Source organism: Zophobas morio, unplaced genomic scaffold, assembly GCF_036711695.1.
Source record: "Zophobas morio isolate AGI-343-1 ecotype UQ-CSIRO unplaced genomic scaffold, CSIRO_AGI_Zmor_V1 ptg000007l, whole genome shotgun sequence".
NCBI classification, from domain to species: Eukaryota; Metazoa; Arthropoda; class Insecta; order Coleoptera; family Tenebrionidae; genus Zophobas; species Zophobas morio.
The window spans coordinates 12,913,753-12,940,537 of record NW_026972112.1 but is presented as its reverse complement, the minus strand read 5'-3'; the positions used below and the strand labels follow the sequence as shown (position 1 = coordinate 12,940,537).

Genomic DNA, 26,785 nt, shown 5'->3' with positions numbered 1-26,785 from the left:
GAACATGAAAACAGTCATTCTTCGGAAATAATTATTTTTAATCATAACAAAATAAAGATCCTTTACGATTTATACTTCAGTGCCAATGTGTAGTTAAAATTCATAACAACAATAAAACAAAATTTGTGTAAAATTTTAGCTTGGAGTTATTAATATTTATACTATATAAAACGCCTTTACAGGAACCGGAAAAATCGGAAAGTATCAACGTAGTGGTGTTGGCATTTCCATAAAGGTTCTGCTCGGTTTCCGTCCCCTGTCAATGCGTTGTGTGTAAACATCAATAATCTTTTACGACAACTTTTTACAAGTTTTAAAATAGTACTACGTGGTAAAGCTTAGAGTCTCATTTGTCATAAATCAGCGAAATTTTAATATACCAGAAATTGAAAACGCCGCTGTATTCGTCGTTGTTAAAATGAATTTCTGTTAACTTTTGCTTATTAACTATTATTGGTTACAATCATAGCTGCTTACATGATCGTCTACTTAAACATTGTTTAAAAATATATAGTAACAAACTTGTATTGCTTGTTGAGTTGTTTTCCCAAAGTTCTCGTTATAACTTGTTTAAGTAAATAAACAATTTGTAGAACAATGCCGACTAGTACATAGACCAATTATTCACTTTGTCAGGTTCGATTCTGATTAAAAGAGTGAAGTTAACTTTTCGAGTGGCACTAGTGTGCGACGAGCCGAGTGATGGATGTGGGCCCGACACACTCTACAACGCCGGAAGGTGATCCGGGTTGCAAGTATTTGTGTTTAAGGTTCATTAGAGAAACGTAGCCGTTGAGTATTAGGGCAAATGCCAAAATCAAGCCATAATTCTCAATAGTGAGAGCGAGCGCAAGTCTCGGAAGACGTCGGAAGTTCGCCAACCCTGTACGTTCCGGACGTACCGCAATCTTGGCTAGATAATCACCCCCGTGAGTGCTGATTGCGAATACCACAGAGATCAGCTGTTAAGCTAGACGGGCCTAACGGTTTCCATGAATAGTCTTTAACCCGTTCGCCGATATTAAGGCAGAATTATTGTGCGTCAAGGCTTACCAATACCGGGCATATCAAGCATTTCTCTCCTTCGAAATGTACACGCATACTTCTTGCGCATAACTTCACACGCACCTACATTACAATGCGCACAAGAGTGTATTTAGAAGCGACGTTCAAAATCTTTAAGTTATGTTTAATGGTTTTCTAGGATCCAAGAGTACCTGTTGCGAAGTTGCGACGAAACAGGATTGGCAGTGTGCGTGTTTTCTTCTATAAAACTAATTATAACTATTATTTTAGACAAATAAAATTTCAATGTACCTACCTACTTACCTCGGTATAATGGTCCCCATGGAAATTATTAATAAAAAAATCTTGAAAATTGGTTATTTTCACTCACAATTAAGTAATTGTTGCTTTATTTTCAAAAGCGACATAATGCGGTCCTGGTATGGATCTTTCTCTTTCCACTTACGTGAAAAAACGATCTTCTCAGTTTAGTTATTGTAAAAACACGCACGAGCCGAACGTTTGCACACCCGCACTTTTTCTACTGTAGAATGACGCCACCTGGCGAAAAGTTGGAACATTACAGAAAGGGGTGATGCTGGAAAGTCATTATCCACAAACATGAAAAAGTTTAATACAGCTACACATTATTATAGAATTAATTTAAAATCTATTATTTTACATTAACTACAAATCATATATGTATTTGCCACAGCCTACTTTATGTAATAGTTTAGCACACAATTACAGTGAACAAAATTGATTGTTCAATAATTTAAGGCTGCTTTCAGGCATGTCCTAAAATTATGACGAATGTATCATCACAAGTTCGATATATCCAACCATTCGTCTAAAATTCGACAGATTAAGAAAAATAAAATCTTGATCAACATAAAAAATCTGTAAGTTTTCAGATGTTTTGAAGAGTTGATAAATAAAAAATCGATCTAAAGCCATTTAGACAGAACTTTCCTATGTAAAATTTGATTATGATTTTTTTTTATAATAACACATATAAATTATTTTAACTTATATGTTTCTTACAAATATGTATGTAATATATATTTATTTTAAAGATAAGTATAGTCTGTTAAACCAGGAGCAAAGAACATATAGCATACAACACTTATGTTTCTGCCAAATGAATGTTGTCAAAACAGACACGCCGTTTGTGTCAAATGAAATTCCAATCCCTTGTCTATGTGATTTTTCAATTGAACACCCGTTATATCAATTCATATAAACCACAAGTACATATAGACCATAATGTTTTGTACATTTTAGATACAATTTATTCAGCGAAATTTTCGGGTGCCGTCATCAATTTTTTAGGGAGGATGAGCAAATACATTTTGATAAAAAAAATCAAGGTGGATTCATAAAGCAGAGGTGTAATATTACCTTATTTCATAAAATTTAAATAGCATTTACTATACAAAATTTGAAACTATACAGTTGAACAAAAATATATTTTTGATGGCAGTGAAAAGACAAATTTTGCTGCGCGTTTTTCCGTCGACATCCTTATAACAAATCTAAAATTTCACACCAATTTATATAGCAGCTTTGAAGACTGTTTATATAATAAAATCAGTAACAGAGGACAGACGACAGACTATAGACAGCCCCCGGACCGACGTCAGAGAGGTGGAAACGGTAGGTCTACTTTTTTATATTCGAGGAACTACGAAACGTCAAAAAACAGTTATTAGTATTATTACGGTACTTCCCTATCTTAGACTCGGGGAGTAACACTCTAGGAAAGTATTGGAATTAAATTCAAATGACGAACGATTAATTTCACATTTTCTCGAAGTGTCATAGCTCCCAGAAAATAAAAAATTGATTTTCCGTTTCCGACTGTCTTCGGGCTGTCGTCTGTTGGCGATTTTATTAAAGATACAATTTCCAAAACTAGATTGATTGCTGTCAAATTTTAAACCTAATTTAAGAATAACGTGTGGCTGGTAAAACCCAAAGCAAAGTAGTAAAAAAAAAATTAAATTTGCAGAATCAAATTTTATAATTTGACTACGATATCTGAATATAAAAAGGACAAAATATAATTGCCTTAAAAAAAATTACGCCTTATTTCTGTTTCAATTTGCTCGAGTAAAATAATCTTGTACAATATTCAAGACTGGCATGATCCAGGTTAACCCACGGTTGCTGGAAGTGAGAAGCTTTAAGCTTGCACTGAGTGCATTCGAGCTTCATGCGGCGTAAAAAAGATATGTCGAGTTCTAAGGATGTTAAATTGAACTTTATTTTATCCACAGTTCGCTGTAATTTCTTTTCACGACTTCAGTGGGTACACCTTATACCGAGATAATATATATAATGCAATATTGACGAATCAAAGTGAATTTACGGCCTACCTGAACAAATTAGCTTAAACACTTGAGCGAGTTCTTTTAAAATAACTCAATATTTGATACAATTCAAGCAATAATCTCAAGCAAGACAGTATTAAATTTAAGACGAATTTTTTCACAGAAAACTTTCTTCGTTTTCAACCTGTTTAACGGTAGCTATGTTTTGTTTTTGAGTTAATTAATTCAGATTTAAGTACAGTGTGTTCAGTCTCAAAGTTCAAATTAAAGCTAATTATTTGTAATCAGTATTTCTTAACTTTTTATAATCAGAGTTACAACAATGAAATATGATAATAGCAGCGTCTTTGTTGTGTACGCCATGTGGCTCAACAATATATATTTCAGGCGAGATTTACCCAGACATTAGAAATGTCTTCATCAGATTTTTGGTCGAAATTGAAAGACAAATTTTGCTTAGCGTTTTACTATCTATCTACGCTCATAATTTCGCAGTAATCAGTCCCGTAGTTTGGAAGATTATCTGTCTAATAAAATCACCAACAAATAGACGGAAACGAGAGACAAACATTTTCGTACTATTCAAGCTGCGAAACGTTGAGAAAACATGAAATTAGACGGCTCGCAAAGTAGCTCTTTCACAGTGCTCCCCATCTTAATTAAAAAAACTACACTTGATCGTCGAACAAAAGTTAAAAGTTTTAATTAATTAAGTAATTAAACCATACGTAAAATAAATCAACGTATTTCGGGGGTAATTTTATTACGAGCCCTTTTCAAGTGTAAATGTAATCGACTTTTAGCATTGATATCATTTTGAGTGACGAATAATAACAAAAAATTGAGTGTTAAAATTTTATTTATCAATCGAATAACGCAGTTCAATGTAATTTTAAAATTTACTGATTTATCAAAGTTAGCTCGTTGCTATCAAGTTAACCTTGTTTGAATTTAATTTCCGCGTCCATATTTAGGTTACCACTGCTAAAATTTGTATTGCTGATTGTTTCATTGTTCTTTTTTATTGTGCTTTTAATCAATATCTTTATTATGAAATAAATAGTAGTGCTACTGAGTCATGTTTACACGAATATTAAAAGTAAATTTAAAAGTGTGGATTCACAAAACTAACTGAAACTTTTTCACCAAATTAAAGCCGTTTTGGAGTAAATATACTAATCTCCATCCTACAGAATTAATTAAAATGTACCCTTTTCTCTTAACTTTTTCATATTGTTTAAATTTCAACGAAAATTAAATAATTACTCGTCCGCACACAATGGTAGAAGATAAGTAGTTTTGTATAGTTGAAATAAAATTATAAGAGGAACTCAAAATAATGAAGTTTTGGTGTTCACTCGCTGGCGACGCAGTTGAATACAAACACATCCATTAAAAGCTTTAATGCCGTGAAAGCATTATGGATTTTCATCTTATCCATTTCCCTAAAAATTTTAACCGCCATGATATTTTATTTCCTTTTCCGCATTTCTCAGTTTAAAGTTACGAACATTTAAATTTCTTTCTCTCTCTACTTAATAACCTTAGCTACAACTAGCAGATAACTAAATTTTTGCATACAATTTGAAGCGGCATAACCCCCACATTTAATGGCAGATAATGTCGCTCTAGCATAAGATAATGCACATAAGAAGCAATATTCCAAATTTCGTAGGCATTAGAACCCTCACGACAATATCATGAAGAGCCGTTTGACGGCGACCGCATCAAAAAGCAATATAGGCACGTTTAAACGTTTATATATTAGGAGAGTAAAGACGTTTCCAAGTCATTCGAAGGGCGTCATTATGCACCGAGCTGACATGACGCTCTAAAGAAATTGAAGAACAAAACGTCAGTTCCGGTCCCGAAACGGCTGATTGCAGTTGAAGCGGAAATCAATCCAGAAAAATTTCCTTTCATCTCAATTTCCATGAACTGCATTTGCGAAACTTTATAAGAATCGACCTTATTCCATCGCTCATTCAATATCTAGCTGTATTTTTACATCTATTCGTGTAACGAAGAAAATTGGATTCTATAAGTGAACCTGAATGCAAGGAAACTTGTAAATGATTAGTTAGCAATTACAGTATTCGAACCAGCTTTCAAACAAATAATGTGAAAATTTGATGCAACTTGAATGCCTGATGACTAGACCAAACAAACTGCAAGAAACTAAGTTATTCTTTCTTCACTACGCGGGCATAATTTTAAAACTTATTTGTTCAAACGAATGTGTACCAGTCAGTTTTGGTAATTAAAAATCGGCTAAAATTAGCCAGGATTGGAAAAACCGACCCCAAGTGACTTTTCGTTTGATCAGTTGTAAATTGTAATATTGTAATTTAACATAAAAACAATTTATTCTTTAATGATTCTTACAGAAAAATGTGTTATTGAATTCAAGTCACGTAGTAATAAGAGAAATTGTTTAGATAAAACAACTTTAGCTGACTGCAAAATAACATAAGTTTTCATTTGTTATAGTGTCACATTATTGCTTCTATTGGGACTATATTCAATTATTTGGAAATATTAACCTTTCCACACTAATCGACAAAACGCTAATTACATAACCCCGGATCTGTTGTAGTTGACAGAATTTTAAAAATTCTCTGTGAAGAAGTCATATAGTAAATATACATGAGCTTGGAAATCGAGGGAATTAACAAGATAATGTTGCCATAACAAAGCTCTCAACACAGCTAGAGTACTTAACGACGAAAAAATGTAAGCAAATGGTGAAACTGTGAATTATGAACTGTAATATCGTTTATAATGAAAGAATATAAAAGTGTTTTACTTCAATGAGTGGCCATTGAAAAAGAATGAATCCTGTGCTAAAACATTATTTACAGTACTTAGCTACGATTTGGTGTGGATAAATAAATAACGCTGCTGACGTCAAATTACACCCTCATTCACCTCAACATGTAGGTATTCTTCCTTTATACTCATAATTACGTTTTCTGCCTTGTTGCCTCACACTGTACTCGTTGGTTTGATTGTATGAGTTTTACCTTGTCTGATATACACGCATATTAAACTCAAGGTAAAGAAAATAACTGTCCTCAGTAAGTAGTAAAAAAAAATTGTTGCGTTATAGCTATATTTCTATATTCATGTGTCGCAGTGTATAAACAAAATGATATATAAACTTCTGTCACCACTTTATGTCTTTATGTTGCCATATGTTTTTATTTTAAAATATTTTTGCTGACATTGACACCAAGACGCCGTATTCTTCCTTGCATACATGTGGGTTTAGGAGAAACTTTCGTCCTTTCGCAAAGAAAAAAATTGTAATGCCAAGACCAAATTAAACTTTTTTATTTGCAACAATAATGGAATTATATGAATTTTTATGCTCAAAAATACGATTATTTACTACCGATAAAAGAGAATTAGTGAATTTATTAAAATTATGAACAGTTGTAGTATTTTATAACAAGGAAACAATTAAAATACAATTTATAGAATGATGAAATCAATTAATTCATTGAGCAGATATGGAAATGGAAATACATATTTTAGTCCGAACACTAGACCCATTAGCAATCACGAGTTGCCATGCAAAAGCCAAATAAAACCATAGAAGTAAAACTCAGCAGATTTTCCTAGATGTGGTGATGCTCAAGACATTTCGTATTTACTGTTCTCTTTAAATATAATTTCGAGACAGATTTTTTTAAGTGTTTTCTTTTCTGCAGGCAGAGTCTTATAGCGTACAAATGAAAATTCCGTCTTTTTAACTTTATTATACATCTAAATTGCTTTTCCATTTTGTAGTGCAACCAAAGAGTGTGTGCTTATCGGAAATTAATTTTTTCTACCAAAACTAATTTTTTATTAATTCTCACTCTCATTTTTCTATATTTATTTTTCTGGGTAAGTGCTACTTTAGCAATTCTTTTTAAATTAATTATTTTGAAATTAATAAAAATTTAATGTAAGTGGTTGCAATCAAAAAACATTCAACACTCCTTTCTCTAATATAAACTAATTAATTTAATAAATTCCACTTTGGATTTTCAGTACGGGCAGGGAACTTCACATGCGCATTATCTTATATAAGGTTTCTATAAATGATTATAGCCTCGAAGAAAGTCATGAAAACGTGCCGCTTCTCAGTTTTGCATTTTACAAATTGCCCAAAGACGCACGACAAATACCACACGCATCTGTATAATTGGTTGCCTAAATACTTCATATCCTATTAAAAAATAATTCATTACAATCCAAAGAAATAAATTTATTGCGGTTAAACATCACAATATATGTTGAAAATGTTTACCATTTTGTTCAAGGCACATGTTCACTCTCTTTTTAATTTAAAAAATGTTCTGTAAACCTTTCGTCAATGTTCAATTTCATGTGGCAACAGGCAATCCTGACTGCTGAGGATTCTGCTCAAGTCGTCTCAAATCATCAACAACTTACTCAGCTACTGAAGATCGTCCAGAAGATTTCTCTGATGATGATTCTTGAATTATTAATTCACGGTATTTGGCCAGATATTCTTGCTACAAGCGGTTACAGAATACATCCATTCTTCGTTGACGAATGAAGACATAAGAATAAAAGTGTCTTGTTCTACAGAATAAACCATTTTCAGGGTCTTCAAACAAAATTTGGATCAACGAAAATTACTGTAATTCTCAGTTAAAAAACGTTAAAGCAGTAAAAACAATGACTGACAGTTTACAAATGACAAGATTTACATAAGGGATAATTTCAATGTCTATCGCATGAATACTGTTGTTAGAGATTCTACAAACTACTTGGTAATTTCCAGTAGTTTCCAGATAAAATATAAAAAACTGCACAACTGCTTGTTAAATTTAATCACACTTTAAATTCTCACGTTAATTCAGACGTCTGAAAAATGTACCTGCAGCAATTCATTTCAATATTTCAAAAATCTGGGAAAAAGTTCTAAATTCATTGTTAACTGTGTATTAGCATGTTTCCGACAACAAAGGATCTCGGAATATTTCCGTTTGAATGGCACTCAATAGGACAAATTGCAAAGCATCTCGAGGCTTGATTGCAGTTTGCTGTAAATATAAAACCTAATTCTGGCTGTGATTTCTGCAATGTGAACAATATTACCCTAGTGGGAAATCAATTTGCCGTGACGTTTAGAAATCAATTTAATGGAAATATCAATTTTCATCGATATAATAAAACCTGATACACCAGAAACAAGTTATTAGGGGTTACAAGGAAGTAATTTAGTTCCCATTAAAGAGCCTGTACACAAAAGCACGCATGGAACATGTAATATCCGAACCTGAAAATCGACAGTTGATATTATTTGACGTGAGAGTTGTGAGCTTTCGCCGAACGTTAATTGAATCATATTAAGCCGTGCGTGCACTAGGGCGAAGGCGAAGAGAGCAAAGACATTTGTCACAACTGCTAGTCGCTGTGTGACGATTAAAACAGAGTTACGATTTAACTTTGCCCTTATAAATCAGGCAAATGTGTTGAAGGATTATGAACTAGACGAGCTATTGCTTTAGGAATTATCAACGCGTTAATATTATTACCGAGCGATTTGATAAACACCACATGACATTTACCACTTAACAAAAAGCTCTCTCCATCGATAGCTACAATTACTAGACACAGCGAAACCGAACATGCTGACAACTGAACACCACATTCGATAGAATGTATTTTACGGCATGGCGATATATTCTACTAAAGCCCGTGCATGACATGCATGTGTAAATTAATAATAATTAACAATAATTAATATGGTCATTATTATTTTATTATTATTTATTAGCAAATGCATGTACATATTGGAAATTATTTCATATGTCAAAATATCGTTTGTCAAATTATTATTATTTATATTCTTCAGTATTACAATACTGCCCTAGCGTAGTCCCGGGAACTAAAAAGGTAAATTTGGACACAAAAAACGTGCATTAGCAAAAGATAATTACAATACATAAAAATTAGAAATTCACGAAAAAATCTGGATATCTAGGCAAAAAAATTAATACGGATTCATAAACCACAATTGTAGGAGTATGTTATTTTATAAAATTAAATTAACATTTACTATGCAAAATTTTGAGGTGATGTCATCACGTTATTGGTGGGGAAGATATAGTATTCTACAACAATCGATGACACACGGCAGAACACACACAGACGGGCGACCTATTTTTCTGTACTCTAGGGGGTCATAAAATATCAAAAAAAGTGAAAGTAGCCAGATGGACCCATTTGCTATAATACCGCCTTAGTTTATGCTCAAGAAGTAGAAACAATAGAAGATACCCAAATCAACATTATATCTTTTGATGTTTGTGAGGTGTCAGAAACGTGATAGTATTATCGGACACCGAATGATCAACGAAAATTCCCAATACCAGTAATGTCGACCCTTTAAACTACTGAACATTGCTAAAATTATAATTTAAAATCCGTCGAAAGTCGTTTAAAAAAAAACTTCCTCCACCTCTGATTCTATTCAACATATTTTATGGTAACCCCGGTACATGAAAATAACACTAGCAATAAATTCCTAAAATACAAGCCAACAAGCATGCTGTGCTATATGTTTCAAATGACATGATTAATAAATTTTTGTGATGCGTAATCAAGTTTTTGAAACGGATGAACAATTGAATTCTTATTAGCGGTTTACCATGTTCAAGGTACCCTTAATAAAGTTTGTGTAAAGTTTTAGGACAACTGGTTTCTTAATTTTAACTTTAATTATAAAATTGTATTCTAATTTTTAAACTTTAAACACTATTTACTAACAAAATTTTGAGAGAGCGTCATTAAACTTTTATTTGCGATGAATAGACATATTTTGGTAACCGTTTTGGCGCCCTACACGATAATAATATTATTATTAATAATCTTTGAACCGAGACTGTACTTAAATATTTTTTAGAATTTCACAACTAACAGTCAGAGTATTGTAGATTTTTTTGTTTAAAAAAATTTGTTAAACGACAACATACAGAATGGGAAATGGTGTACCAGTTTTTTTAATATTCTAGGAACCATAAAATATCGAGGAAACGCAAAATTAATTATAAACTCTATAAAAATTTGTACAGTTAGAACTTCCAATAATTCTTGTGCATGGTTCACACAAATCCAATTTAGGGACAAATTAATAACGAATTTGTGAGTTTTATTATTCTTTTTTGTGGTGGCCCCTATTAGTTGGAAAAAAATGGATTCTATACTTTAGTATTATAGGGTTCATCTCGACATTTCATAATCCCTAAAGTATAAACAAATAGGTCTCCCATTTCCATCTATCTGTCTGTCGTCTAGTGTGCGGCGCATATGTCGATATTTGTTAAACAGACAATTTCTGATTCGGTTCGAGGACCAATGTTTCGGCTCGAAGATCAATGTTCCGGCTTGAATGCCAATGTTTCGTACAACCCGAATCGTAGTACCAACGTTTTTTGTAATCCGGTTGATACGACCATGTATGGTCTTCCGAATTGTACCCTGATATTGCTCGAAGGACCTTTGTTTGTTATAATTGAAATAATGGACAGCGTTCGGTTTTGATGTTTAATGTAGGACGGTTACAGAAGTACTAAAATTACAGAGCTATTTACAAAAACAGGTAAAGATACCCAAAAGGGTCAGTGGCCGCTTCCGGAAATGCAACATTCCGCCGGCCTTGAAGGGTTCTTCAATATTATTCTGTACAAATTAAAACAAACTATGACAAATGAAAAAAAAAAAGAAATATACAATAGAAGTGAACTTAATAAAATACATATGATATCCACTATTCAATTGGTAAAACGCACACTTTGTTTATTGCACGCTTCACTATACCGCTAATTGGTTTCACGGAAACTACCCGCACATGCCCGTCACTGCCCGGATGGAGCTCTTGAATTCGGCCCATCTTCCACGCAAGCGGGGGCAGGTTGTCCTCCTTGAGCACAACGAGTGCTCCTGGTTGGAGTTCTTCCTTCGACGCCGCCTTCCACTTCGTGCGTTGTTGCAACTCGTTCAGATATTTTAGGGACCAGCGTCGCCAGAAATGCTGTTTAATTTGTTGAATGCGCTGCCAATGATTCAGTCGATTAGATGGAACATCGACCAAGTTTTCTTGAGGCAACGCAATTAGTGGACTCCCGATTTAGAAATGGCCAGGAGTTAGAGGTGAAAGGTCGTTGGGGTCATTTGAAAGGGGTGTCAAAGGACGAGAATTCAAACATGCTTCGATTTCAACTAATAGGGTATAAAACTGATCGTAATTCAGCAATGCGTTTTTCGTCACTCGACTAATGTGGTATTTTGCTGACTTAATACCCGCTTCCCATAACCCGCCCATATGAGGGGATCTACTTGGTATAAAATGCCAGTGAAGATTTTGCATCTCTAATTTATTGGTTAGTTCACCGAAAGCTTGTGATTGAAATACTTTACGTAATTCGTTATTACTCCCTACAAAATTAGTTGCATTGTCCGAATACATGTTAAGAACCTTGCCACGACGGGCTACCATGCGATTAAGTGCACTCAGAAATGTTTGACTTGAACAATCGCAAACTAATTCAATGTGAATTGCCTTTGTGGCCAAACAGATAAAAAGAGCAATATATGATTTGATTGATTTTGATGTTCGTAAAAAACCATTTTTGATAAAAATGGGACCAGCATAATCGACTGCGCAATTGAAAAATGGTCTAATTGTTTGTTGTATTCGAGCTCTAAGCAAATTACCCATCAATTGTTTAAGGGAAGTAGGTTTTGCTTTAAAACACGGGACACATTGCCTTAAAACACTCCTTACGGCGTTACGCCCGCTCAAAGGCCAAAATTGTTGTCGTACAGTGGCTAGTGTGCATTGACTTCCTGCATGTTTTAGTTGCCTATGTATGTCTGTTATTATTATTTTGGTAATATGATGGTTTTTTGGGATTACATAAGGATGTTTTTGTGCTTCTTGTAAGTCAGAATTAACTAGTCTACCGCCTACTCGGATTAGACCATGGTTATCCAAAAATGGGTTTAATGAAAGTAACTTACTTGGTTTATTAACCTGCCCGTTACTGGTTAATTGTGCAATTTCGCTAGAAAATACTTGTGTCTGAAGCAGTTTAAGTATACATCGCTTAGCATTTTCAATCTCCTCAAATGTAAGTGGTTTCGGTTTTTGCATAGGTAATCTTGCTTTGTGTTTAGGTTGATTAAGCTGGGTCTGTTTTCTCAGAGCATTGTGTTTGAACCTCAAGATCCACGCTACAATAGTTATTAATTTCTTAAATGAGGAAAACCTATATAAAATTGAATAATCAGTTACACTGTGCGTTTGTGCGGCAATCAGTGTAGTTTTCCTTTCTGGAACATCGGATAAATTATATTGAGGAATTGTGGGCCAATATGAATTATGTAATTTTAAAAAATGTGGACCTTCCCACCAGAGTTGTGATTGGATTAACTGTTCAGGTAACATACCGCGTGAAACAATGTCTGCAGGGTTAAGTTCTCCAGGAACATGTGACCATTGTGCAAAATCCGTCAAATTTTGAATTTCCGACACCCTGTTAGCAATAAATGTTTTTAATTCCCTGGGTTCGTGCTTGAGCCACGCTAGTACAATAGTTGAATCAGTCCACAAGACTGTACGATTAATGGGGATATTGAAGATGGACTTAATTTTATGAATTAATTTTGACAAAATATGGGCGCCACATAGTTCCAGTCTAGGTACTGTTATTGTTCTTAAGGGTGCCACACGTGATTTGGCTGAAATAAGCCTTACTGTGACCTTATTATCGGTATTAATTGTTCTCAGGTAAACACAACAACCATAGGCAAATTGAGATGCGTCGCAAAACCCGTGAATTTCTACCTGTATTGAGGGATTATCTGAAACTACCTTTCGGGGTACACTAAAGTGATTCAATTGCAATAACTGCTTGTATAATTCAAGCCACTTTGTTTGAATTTCGGATGGGATTGACTCATCCCAAGACAATGACAATGTCCATAAATGTTGTATAATTAGTTTTGCTATAACTAACGTGGGATTAATTAAACCTAACGGATCAAATATACCTGAAATTTGTGATAATAAATCCCGTTTGGTTAACGATTTGATATTAGATTTATGCGAGTTAACTGTAAATTTGAAAAGATCTGCCTTACTATCCCATTTGAGACCTAAAGTTCTGGTCTCTTCTTCTCGATTTAAATTTAATAATGTATTATTGTTATGGCTATTGTCTTGTACTGGCAGAACTTCATTTTTATTGGAAGCCCACTTGTATAATTTGAATCCTCCTGATTGTAGGACAGATGTCAATTGCTCTCTCAAAGTGATGGCTGCTTCCACACTTGGCGCACCACTTACTAAGTCGTCCATGTAAAAATCTTCCTTGATGCAAGATGATGCAATTGGAAATGTATCTGCATTCTCAATAGCTAGTTGATGCAAACATCTTACAGCAAGGAATGGTGCGCAAGCAGTACCATATGTGACCGTAGACAATTGATAGTGCTTTATCTCTAATTCAGGGTGTTCTCGCCATAAAATGGTTTGAAAACGGCGATCGGATGGTTCAATTAAAATTTGTCTGAACATTTTTTCAATGTCCGCAACCAAAGCCACTTGATGAGTTCTAAATCGGATCAATATGGAAAATAAATCTAATTGGATTGTTGGGCCAGTCATTAGTAATTGATTTAAATTAACCCCATTGGATGAACTTGCAGAACCGTTGAAAACCACTCGCACCTTGGTGCTAATACTTGTTTCCTTTATTACTGGATGGTGACTAAGATAAAAGCGATTTTCTTCCAGAGGGTTTGGGGTATTTACTACCTCCATGTGTCCCAGTTCAATGTATTCGGTCATAAATTTACTGTAATCATTATGAAGCTTAGGAGCTTTCACCAACCGCCTTTCTAATGAGTAAAATTTTGAAAGAGTTCCGTTGAAAGAATTACCTGGCTCCAGGTGGCAGTCTTTAAAGGGTAGTTTTACTATAAACCTACCGGAAACATCTCGTTTGAAGTTTGCCGAAAAATGATTTTCGCATAATTGTTCCTCTTTGGAGAGAGGCTTACTCATGGGTATTTCCTCAATTTGCCACAATTTAGCTACCTGAGTTTCTAATGAATTAACTGCCACATTGCACGATACCTGTTTAATCCTTTCCGGAATTTTAAGTTTACCACCGAAAACCCAACCCAGTTTTGTTTCTCGGAGGGACGGTAAATCTGTACCAAAACTTAATGAACCGGCTAAAATTAGTTCCCAAAAAACTTCGTTGCTAATTAGCAAATCGACAGGTCTAGATTTATGAAATTCAGGATCAGCCAACTGGATATTATTTGGAATTTTGAATATGTTATGCGAAAAATTGAATGGCGGGGTGTTTCTTGTGATCTGCTCTAAAATTAAGCAATTCAGCTGTGTAGTAAATGAACTAACTCTGGACTTGATTGTAACATTTACACTATTGTTAATGATTGTAGGAGATGAATTTTGAGGGTTAATTCCAGAAATTTGCACTTTAGTCGGTGAGTTATCCAATTCAAGTCTATCAGCTAAAGATTTTGTAATAAAATGTGATTCCGATCCTCCATCTAATAAGGCACGACAGAAATGATAATTATCATACTTGTCCTTTATGTATACAAGGACAGTTGATAACAATACTTTAACATCCTTTACTTGCGAACCGAAATTTGTTAAAGTGGTGCTAGTTTGAAGGTCTACTGTAGGTTCAGTTGGATTGTCAAAATGCAGAAGCGAATTATGTTTTTCTTTACATATTTTGCAAGTATAAGAAGATCGGCAAGAATTTAAAGAATGTGATTTTAAGCAATTAACGCACAATTTTAATTTGTTGACCTGTGACTGGCGTTGCTTGACAGCTAATTTTAAAAATTCTTCACAATGATAAATAAAATGATTACCCTTACAGTGAGGACAACTTAATCGATACTTGTTTGCGATATGAACAGATTTGTGGTTGACGGGCCTTGGTTTTGGATTAAATTGTTGTGTTTTAAATAACTTATTGGATTCTAATGACTCCAATAATTGATACCTTTTCGTTAAAAATGCTTTCATTTGAGCCATTGTTGGCAATTCAGTTCCTACTAATGAATTTTCCCATTCTCTAGTTGTAATAAAATCGAATTTAGTTGTTACTAGATAAATTAAGATTGGGTCCCAACTTTGAACTTCTAATTTCAATGCTTCAAGAGCTTTCAAATTTGAATTTAATTTATCTGTAAACATGCGGAGTGCGTTAGCAGAATCTTTTGTAATATTAGGTAAATTGAACAATTCACGCATGTGATTTTTGACTAAAAGATTTTTGTTTTCATACCGTTCTTTTAATAATTCTAAAGCAACTTTATAATTTTCATTGTTGATACACAAATCGGAAATTATATTACCAGCTTCTTTTTTAAGGCATGATTTTAAATATTGTAATTTTTGGACATCACTTAATGTTTTGTTTTCGTGAATAAGTGATTCAAACGTATTATAAAAATTAGGCCACTGTGTTATTTCACCATCAAAATTTGGAATTTCTAATGTTGGTAATTTAACTTGAATATTATTAGTAGGTTGTAAATTAGGATTTGGTGATACCGATCTTTGTGAATCGGGTTGAAATTTGGAAATAAGATGTTGTGAGCGTGTGATTACTCTATAATATAAAGATTCGTATTGTTCACGGGGATCACTAAGAGGTTCTGACGAAGTGCTCTCTTCATCAGTTTGGCCAGTAGAGGAACTTTCTAATGACTCGATAATTATTTGGAATTTATCTAACTCGTCTAATAAAGGCTTAATGCGTGTTAGTCTGTATTTAAGTTCTACAACATCATGTTCAGAATTAACATTATCTAAGAAATTATCGTACCTATTGAGCTGGTTAATGATTATTTTTTGTTGATTCTTACTGTGCTGTAACTTTTCTATCATTTTGGGAGGCATATTAGCGAATAACGAAATGCAGTATTATTGATCGCGAAATCGAAATCGACACTTATCGAATTCTCGAATTATGGATTGGATAGGAAGTGAAATGATGGAGTCCACTAACCTTGACTCTGGTTCTGGATATGGTGTTCCTCCTGCCGTCCTGCGGGATTGATTGCGGTGGTGACTCTCCGCCGAAGATGCTGTCCAAATTTGAAGTTGATTCCAACTTGGTGCAACGTGGTGGTGATCCTTTTGTAGGAATACTGCCCACTGCTGCCGTCGCTTCCAGTTGATGATAATGATGTCGATTAGCGAAATGTATTTCTGCGCGATTTGATCCAATCCGGCTCGAAGGACCAATGATTCGGTTCGAGGACCAATGTTTCGGCTCGAAGATCAATGTTCCGGCTTGAATGCCAATGTTTCGTACAACCCGAATCGTAGTACCAACGTTTTTTGTAATCCGGTTGATACGACCATGTATGGTCTTCCGAATTGTACCCTGATATTGCTCGAAGGACCTTTGTTTGTTATAATTGAAATAATGGACAGCGTTCGGTTTTGATGTTTAATGTAGGACGGTTACAGAAGTACTAAAATTACAGAGCTATTTACAAAAACAGGTAAAGATACCCAAAAGGGTCAGTGGCCGCTTCCGGAAATGCAACAATTTCCAAAATTACAAAACTGATTGTTGTGAAATTTTAGACGTATTTTAGGAAAATTATGTAGATTATAATACGCTAACTAAAATTTGTCTAATCCACCCCACTAACAATGTGATAATGTCACCTCAAAAGTTTACATTGTAAATGTTATTTAAATGTTATTACATACCACACTTCTAAACCTGTGGTTTATGAATGCGTTTTAATTTTTTACCCTAGACATCCAGATCTTTGAAAAAAATGGAAATTGTATAGAATTTTTCAATTTTATACTTTGAAACTGATGCAACCTCGAATGCTCTGAAATTTTACAAACGTTTTAAGATTATCATAATCACGCTAAATTTTTTAAATAATATCTCAAATGTGCAAAATATTATGAATTATGTCAAAATTCGTTGTACGCCTCTGATAAAAAATCATCTCCCGTTTCTATAGCAACATTTAGTCTTGATAACAGTTTTATTGTTACAGTTGCTAGGATATACTAAAATAAATTAATTTTACCTATTTATCCTTCAGTAGCGTCCAAAAAGGTTGGATAAGGGTTAATTTTCCTCTTATAATTTTGATAACACAAAATAAGTTTTTCAGACTTCTTAGACTTCGCGAAAAACTGTCAATTTTGTTGTACGCACCTTTCAATAACACCCTGTATAAGTACTTCCCTATTTTGTTAGTACATGTATCAGAGTAAATCGAGATGTTGACTTTAATTTGTTAGTATTAAAATTAAATACAATATATAAAATTTAAAAAAAAATGTGGGTAATCAGTAATAACTATCTAAATTTGTTTTTTTAAAATTTGCAATTGACGTCGATATTTCGATAAAACTTGGCCCCATTGACTAAAACAATAAAAAAACTAGAACAATACACAAGTAATCTTAAGTATCTTTAGTACTTAAAATTTATGTTTCATAATTAATTTGAATTTTCTACCCGGATCATTCCAGAGTAAGTCTGGTAGATACATTTTATTCTAGTGGGGTTATAAATCTGTATAAACCATTAGGAAATTACTGATATATTAGTTTCAGTCGCTTTCTACTTTAGTCAATGAAATCTCAATCGAAATAAAATATTACTTAACTAATATAATAAACTATAAATTTCACATAAAACTTAACTAAACAAATACAGATGACATTATACGCTTTAAATCAATATTCTGTTCGCCTTCATTAATTGTTATATTCAAACAGTGATTCGCCATAATTACATTTCCAACTGTTCCATTGTACATTATATTTACAGATAATTGTAAAGTGTTACATTAATACACTACTAATGTTATCTTTAACATTATTATTATACAGTATATACTTTTAAATATCTATTTAAGCACAGAACAAAATGCAGTTGTTAGTTTGATTGATGCTGCATGGGTTATAAGCAAGAAATTTGAAAATATTATAACAAAATACTTATTTGGTCGCTCTGTCTAAAAATTAGCAGGTGTATTTAAACATTTTGTAATCTCCACAGAATTTTTATTTTTTTATACAAATTATGATTGTCGAATAGTTGATAATGTATTAGTTCACTTAAATTGTCAGGTAGGCAATATTTGTAACGTGTTTATAACAGTACGCAATAAATATTTATGAAAAAATGATATACGTATAATTAATGGAGATTTATGGTAACAAAACCAGCAACGTTCAATTACATAAAGTTCAAAAGACATTTTTCTTAGAAGAGAACGTTAGAAAATCTGTCAGCGTGTTACCGACGACTTAACGACCAAAAATTAGGAAGAGTGGAACAAATTACATCCTTCCACAATTCTGTTTCACAATATCGCTCCTTTGTGAAATATAATGAAAGAATCGATTTTAAAATTGGATTCATTACTGTTGTTTTAATAATGCGACCTAATTGGTGTTGTTCCCATCAGTCCAATTTATCCTAAGCACATTTATTTTTTTGCATTCGTGTACTGCTACGCAGTAGGCATAAGCCTCTTTTTGATCGCGCTTTTTAAATTTACACAAAAATGAAGCAAAGCCCTGGAATTGGATGGTATCAGTGCGTGTAAATTGAAAATTATAATACTGTCGATATTTTTGTTCCAGGTTTCGTGGATTCGTAAGCGGGATCTGCACATCCTGACGGCAGGCATATTGACATACACATCCGACCAAAGGTTCCAAGTAATTCGACCAGACAAGTCGGACAATTGGACGCTGCAGATTAAGTTCCCTCAACTCCGGGATTCCGGAGTATATGAATGTCAGGTTAACACCGAACCCAAAATGTCGCTTCCATTCCGATTAAACGTTATCGGTAAGAGCATGATTTGAAGTCTATTCACTTAGCGGAATATTACTTTCTTTCATAAACTTCCTTGCTTCGATTTACTTCATAGCATACCAAATTATACGTGAATAATCAAACAATTAAGTGGATTAAGCAGATACTGAATCCTTAAATTCATTAAAAATAATTTCGTTATAATGCAAATGAGAATTTCGCTACCAACGCAGAGAAAATATTTAATGGTGTGAGTGTTTTCTTTAAAACCTGGAAAAATATCCCCCAATTCGTTGAAATTCGTCTAATTACTTAAAAAGAGCAGATAAACTTAAAATTTAATAAATGGTGAAACTGTTGGAGTAGTGAGTAGAGATTAATCTTAAAACCAAATTCTTTCAGAATTTTAATTCTGAAATCGTTCAATATTGAAATTATTAATCCTGTTGTGATAAGAGAACTCGTTTTAAACTTGGTGTATTGGTTTTATTTTAAAATTTTAATCAAACTCCAGCTAAGTATCATTAAGTACTCGTAGGCTGTAATCTGTACCAAGAGTGGCGAGAAAAGTTAAATTGGAGATTTCCATTAATACATATTTTTTCAAGGTAAAGGATTTTCTCGATGTTTACCCAACCAGCGAAGCGGTCGGTTTCCAGCCTACGGTAATCTCCCATTTTGACATCATCATTTAAAAAAGTAATTGCCTTTTTCTAATACGTTCTAGAAATTAAACTCCCTCTCTCTGAAAGCACTTTTTACTTCATTAAGATTTCACCACCAGTAATACATAAGTTAACACTGACTCTTTTATAAGAAAGCCTAAAGAAAATTATGTTGAATGTTTTTCTGCTTTTATAAGTATTTAACTCTGTAATACTCCAGTAATATTATATTTTTTTTTTTTTAGAATACTACCGACTTACTTGGGACTATTCAGTATCCACTTATCGCAATTCAATATTGCACAGCAGCTTTCTTATACATATATACATACCGTGAGGTTTTTTTCTCTGAACAGAGGATAATTAATGTTAACTTGGTTGCATACCTGCTTGTAATGGATTTTTAAAAACTGAACATAAAATCTAATCGAGATTTAGGATATGTCAAAGATATTGCCATTGACATTTGGCACTATAGTCTTCGTGTTAAGCTATTGTAATAAGTACAAGTTTAAAGAACAGAAAATTTACGTTATTGACCTTTTTAAAAAAAATTTCGTCTAAAATTTTACTGTAAATATCATCATTGACATGGCCCACTCGTCAATTATTACGAATCTTATGTGATCCTATATTCAGTTTTTAAAAATCGAAATCAATCCTTTGGAAGATGAATATGCAACCCAACACACATATTCATTCCGAAAACAACTTTAAAAATAAAATTATGTACATATTACTAACTTTATTGTCTACTGTATTATCAAACAAATTCAGTTTCATAGATAAATTATAAATTTTGCAAATTTTATTTTTTATAAGCTCTACAAGTTACAAGTATGGATTGTTAAATTACAGGCGAGGAAGGAAGCATGCTATGGTTTACTGCATTCTAAAACAAACTGATACATTTTTATTTAATTTTTTTTTTTTTTTGGTTTACCCTGTAAAAACCATTTTAGAAACAAGTCCAATAAATCCCGCTTCTTTGAAAAATTATAAAATTAGATTATTCGATGTTTGTTTTGTGATAACCTCTATAATGCAAAAACCAGCGGCATAAATAACACCCCCACAGCCTCTGCGCCGTGGGGGCGCAAATTGCACAAGTATGGACAACTTAAAATTTAATTGAAGCAGATAACCAACGGGAAAAAATGGCCCCTCAACAATAAAAACAAGCTTTAGTTAACTTCAAGCATGTGTTTCTACTTCGGAAGAATGGAAATTTGATTGATTTGAATAAGTATGTCACCTCAAAATAGAGAACTAAAATTATTAATTATGCGTATTTTCAGCTTTTCGAGAAAATGGGGTGTCTCGCTCTTAATTTTATCAATAAAAAACTTACACATAGATAATACACAGCGCCAGAGAAAATAGAAAAAACAAACGGCCAGGCTTGGCATCCAACACGAAACCGCACTGAGCCACGATCTGAATATCCTACACTAATAATAAACTGTTTCTATATTGTGTCTTTTTTTTAACATTTAGAGGTTTAGGGAAAAATTCAAAGCAGATTCGTAGACCACACTATAGCAGTATGTAACTGTAAAACATTTTTGACAATTTGACAATAATCGGTTTCGGAGATTACGCCAGACAGACCAGATAGACAAACGGAAACAGGAGACTACTTTTTTCGTAGTGTAGGGGTCATGAAACGTCACGAAAACATAAAAGTGACGATTCGAAGTTGGGCTCGATTACTTACTCGATTACTTCCTTAGCTTACACTCGGGAAGTAAAAATATAACGCACTGATAAACTCCAAAATTTAGACTCATAATATTTCGCACATTGTCAATAGGATATACCCATAAAAAATTTAAGATATCGTCATCAAGTTTTTGGAGGGAATAAACGAGAATATTTTGATAAGTTAATCTTAAAACGTTTGCTAGATTTCACAACATTTGGTTTTGCGTTTCTAAGTTAAATTGTAAAAGGTTGCCATAATTTTTTTCCAAAAAACGGGATGTCTCTAAGGTATCGAAATACGTTATTTTATAAAATTTTAATAATATTTGCTTTCCAAAATTTTGAGATAACATCATGAAATTGTTGACAGGATTACACGATATTCCTAATATGTCTAAAATTTCATAACAATCTACCCAGTAGTTTCACCGACAGACAGACGAAAACGAGTACCTACTTTTTTATACTCTAGCTCTAGAAGTAAAAATTGTAAAAACTTAAGAAGAAAAAACCTTTAGTGAACAATCGAAGTTAGTACTGACTTTGTTCCAGCACTATGCTTTAAATCAAATTTGACGTAACACCGTTCAGGAAAATTAATTAAGTATATAGGATTTGTTTTCGGAAAAAAATGTTAACTCTTACATTTTTAAACGTAAACATTACTTTTAAAGTGTAAAAGCACGTTACCAAAAAATTTAAGGAAAGTTGCGTTTAAAATAACACCAGTTGAGGATAATGTAACACTAAATTACTGGAACTGTATTCACTGTTAACAAAAAAATTTCTATAGGGGAATACGCACACTTGTGGTCACATACGGTTCTTAGAATAAGGTTTGGAATTCCGCAAAATAAGGTAATAAAAATCCCATTTAATAACCAGCGTTTTGTTGCGGAAATAGTTTATAGCTTGGCGTTGTATACAAATTCCTGCGCACCTCATTTGTCGTCACTCAACTAAAAAAATGTTATAGCTTAATATTCAGCACAAACGAGAGATGATTACAGCCTAATCTAATAATTCTATGGGACTCCTGGCTTGAACGTAGTGTAAAACTTACATTTTTGCGCAACTGTACATACCCAAAAAGGAATGAGAATAGTGGCCTCTTTTTAAATGCCAACTGAGTCTAAAGACGACTTTATTTACGAACTTGTGCCGTAAAACAAATTGTATAAATACATAAAAACATCCCTTAACAAAATAAGCGAAAGCTCGGCAGTTTTCGATGGTCCGTTTATCCTTTCCTATTGGTATGCAATAAGTCTTTCCCCCTCTTTATTTGTTTTCTTCTTTGTCCTTCGTCTTTTCCGTTCCTTTTAGGCTATTATACCGACCCACTGAACGATCCATATTCCTGTGCTCTAATATCTTAATCTATAACGGCCGTCAAATCCGGCGAAGGATATATCCGGATTACGTGCGATATACTACCGCTGTCACAAGACTAGTGGAAAACCCGAATAACATTACAGCTCTTTCATTAATAAGTGTTTTTTGTAAGTAATAAAATATATCACCAAAATCTCACACTAAGAAGACGATGTTAACGTCATTGCCATTGCCTGCATTTCTAAATGACCCAGCATTACTAACAGAAGCCTTGGAACTAAAAGTTTCTTTTAAATAAAGGAAAATTGAAGCGCCTTCTACAGCGCTACAAGATCTTACAAATTGTTAAGTGTGCACTAGTTAAGACGTACTAGTAAATACCGTCTACAAATAAATCAGTGAAATTGCACAAGTTCAAAATACTTCAACTCGACGTCGAAACTTTAGTAGCAATTTTTTACACACACATGGTACGTTATGAAGAAAATATTCAATTGAGACTGATTTGTTTTCGGTTTTCCAAAAAAATAAATAATTAAGCAAGTCAAAAAAAACGACTGTTACGTAACGGAGGTTGAATTAAAATTATTAGAGAATTAATTCATATTTTAATATAACACTCACTGACACCCGATCTGTCGTGGATGCAATGAAGAAGAGGAAACAGCTGAGCACATTCTTCGTGAGTGTCCAGCCCTAGCCTCCTACAGGGAATCCATACTAGGGGACATCTGGCCTAGTATGGCAAATATCAGGGAGTTTCCACCCTCTGCATTACTCAGGTATAGAGAGCGGAAAATATGCAGCAAAATTTTCAGAAATATGATCATATAATATGCACCAAATTTATGTAAATATGCAGTAACTTTCTTAATATATGCAGAGATATGCAGTTGCATATGCTCCAAAAATTAAAAAAAAAAGCTTAGTAAGCGAACTAAATTTATTTATAAAATTTAAAAACAGGTTTCCCGAGCTTACATTTTATTACAAAAATACATAAATCACATTGCAAAGTGTTTAATTACATTTCACTAACACATAAATCACGTTTTTAAAGATAAAAAATATATATAAACAGATCAAATTAACAAATAGTAGTAATCCACTATTTAATTACTATTTTGGTAACAATTTATTTTTAGATATTTTTCGAAATATTCTAACAAAAAGTTTTCCCGGTGATTCTAAAGTAAATGTATTTGTAAATAGAAAAACTGCATACTACGTCCACAGATGTAAAAATTACCGGTTTAGGACAGGCGCGACAAAACACAGTTCGTTCTTGGAGAATAAGTTCAGGAAAAGGTTTTATCCATAAATTAATTTGAATTATCTTCGACATATTGATACACCTGTATCCCTTTACATGCTTTCAATACAAACTCACGATGAAATATAATAGTATAACGTCCCTTCGACCACCACTAAACGTATGTACCACTTAACTAACGAACAAAAATATTGGGAATGAACGCTATTTCCAAAAGTAATTAGGGCGCGATTTTACCTGGAAGGATGGCTTAACACCCAGTGGTGTCTCCAAACTACCATAAAACCCAAACCTTTTCTTGTTATTTGAAGCTCAGGACAATATTTGCAATATGATTCATAAAATTTCGTCTTTCTAGATAAATGCCGATAGAATGACAATAATTTTTTTTTAAATTAGCACAAAAATTGGTAAAAATGCAAAATATGCACCCGTTCCGTGAAATATGCAGCAGAAGGCAAATATATGCAAATATGCAATTTTTTTATAGCTGTATTCATTTTTAATTAGCATGATTCGTTCACATTTTAAATATCAAGACTTATATGCAAAAAATAAGAGATATGCAAATTTCATAAAATCCGCTCTCTACTCAGGTACATTCAAGCAGTTGGGTGGCTTGACGAGTAGAGGAGCGGGAAAACACCCTGATATGGACTTGGGGAAGGTACAATGGGACCAAAGGCGAGGCCTAAGTGCCGGCTGGCTACGGTCAGCCCCCATAATTTAAAAATCCAGAATCCAACACTTACTGACAAACTGTTTAATTGACATTTGTAAAATTGTGCAGTTTTAAACATTTATTATACAATGTTTTTCTCTTTCGAAAATACAAAGTAAAAAATGTAATACACAAAGTGGCGACAGTTATTAATAGTCCAGGACGTTAATTATCCACAACTCTGCATCATGTAGCACCTTGCAAACAAGCAGCAAGTTTATTTCTTGAAAGATACTCCTAATAGAAAACAGCGCAACGTTTTCCTAAATTAACCGAATTGGTATCTCTTGTTGTTCACGAGATTCCACTAGTGGCGAACAAAAACGTCTTTCACTATACAGTAAATTCAAAGAGGTTTTCATTTTCTTTGCCTCCAAGATGTAGTATCTGTATATAATGGCGTCCCGACAAAATTAACATCTTTTATTACTACTTCTGTTGCGTAATTTTCGTTCTTTAGCGCCGATCCCAAATTTCGTAAGCGCCTGATGGACCCACAGTTACTTTTAAAAAATTCGACACAAAAAAGAAGCAGAAAAACAACTAATAGTGAATTTTTATCCAGACTCTGCAAAAATTACAAAACTGGCGCTAAAATTAACCAAGACAATATTTGAAGACAATGTAACAAGAAGAAATGTGTGTCAGCAAAGGAATATATTGAGATGTTTGTTCTTTGCCAACGGAGACGCGACTTTACTCCAACTACAAACGACTGTTTTTAAGGACAAATAGACATTTCTATAGAAATCCATGCACTAATGCGAATTTCAGAAGTTAACATAACACTGCCATTCCTCTCAGACATTAAATAAACAACTTCAAGAATTTATCAAAAATAGAAAAGTGGAATAGTGGATTTTCTTAAAAATCTAGCATCTAACAAAAATTTTATTACGCTGTACTTGATCAAATTTTAATCGAATAAGGAATTTTAAATTATATTAGAATATATATCAATATAAATTATTAGTGATTAAATTAAAATAGCTTAAGAATAAAGTGGTTTTAGCACACACTTCGCTTTGAGTGTGCGTTTCAAAAACAAAATATTCAAAATTCTAATTGTATAACAGGCACAAATAAATAATAACACAAAACAAGCACAAAATACCCTCCTTCTACCCTCATCTCTCAAGTCCACTTTTACTGTTCACAACTTTCGAAAGTTCTTTCTCTCGTAATGGATTAATGTTTAAATTCAATTTTAAATTCTACTATTGCAATATTTTAAACTCTCGAGTAAGAAGTTACAAAATGTAAATGTCAACTTGAAGAAAAGCACCAAAATACTTCAGTACTAAAGGAAGTTAAACCCGAATAAGTGAATTTCCCTGAGCAGCTCTGAGACAACGATTTCATGCGAGTTCAGCTGCAACTTGTTTTAGGGAAAAAAACTGTGTTAAAAACAGTGAACAGTTAAAAATTCTCACGTAAAGAGCTGCTAGGCAAATTTAAATAAAATTTCATGCGTTATAAAATACAAATTCTTCTACTACCACAGAAGAAAATAAAAATACATTATTTTTAGAGGTTGCGTAATGAAATAAAGCGACAATTCTATACTAACAACTACAACCCAAATGCATGAACAGATGCATTTTGATATAATTTATTACGTTTTGACATAAAATTATTACGTTGGACGGGTATTTAAAATCAGCGTGGGTAAAATTCAACAATTTATTTCTTAGTAACTCAAATTTACACAACTAATTACACAGCGATTAAGTACAAAATAATTCCGGCGCAACTTGACTGGACTCTATCTTGACTGGACCAACTGCATAATCCCGTTCCCGAAGGTGGTCTCTATTTAAATTAAAATTTATAGTTCCGTGATCGAGGTCTTTCTGGAA

General features: G+C 33.3%; 1 protein-coding gene across 2 annotated transcripts in view; it reads left to right on the top strand.

The window, feature by feature from the left end:
* Positions 1–26,785, top strand: part of LOC135124656 (zwei Ig domain protein zig-8-like) — a 289,793-nt gene that overhangs the window by 247,758 nt on the left and 15,250 nt on the right. For both annotated transcript variants that reach the window (XM_064049888.1, XM_064049887.1), the window contains exon 3: positions 19,051–19,261. In XM_064049888.1, coding sequence (XP_063905958.1) covers positions 19,051–19,261 — 211 coding nt within the window. The remainder of the gene's footprint in view (positions 1–19,050; positions 19,262–26,785) is intronic.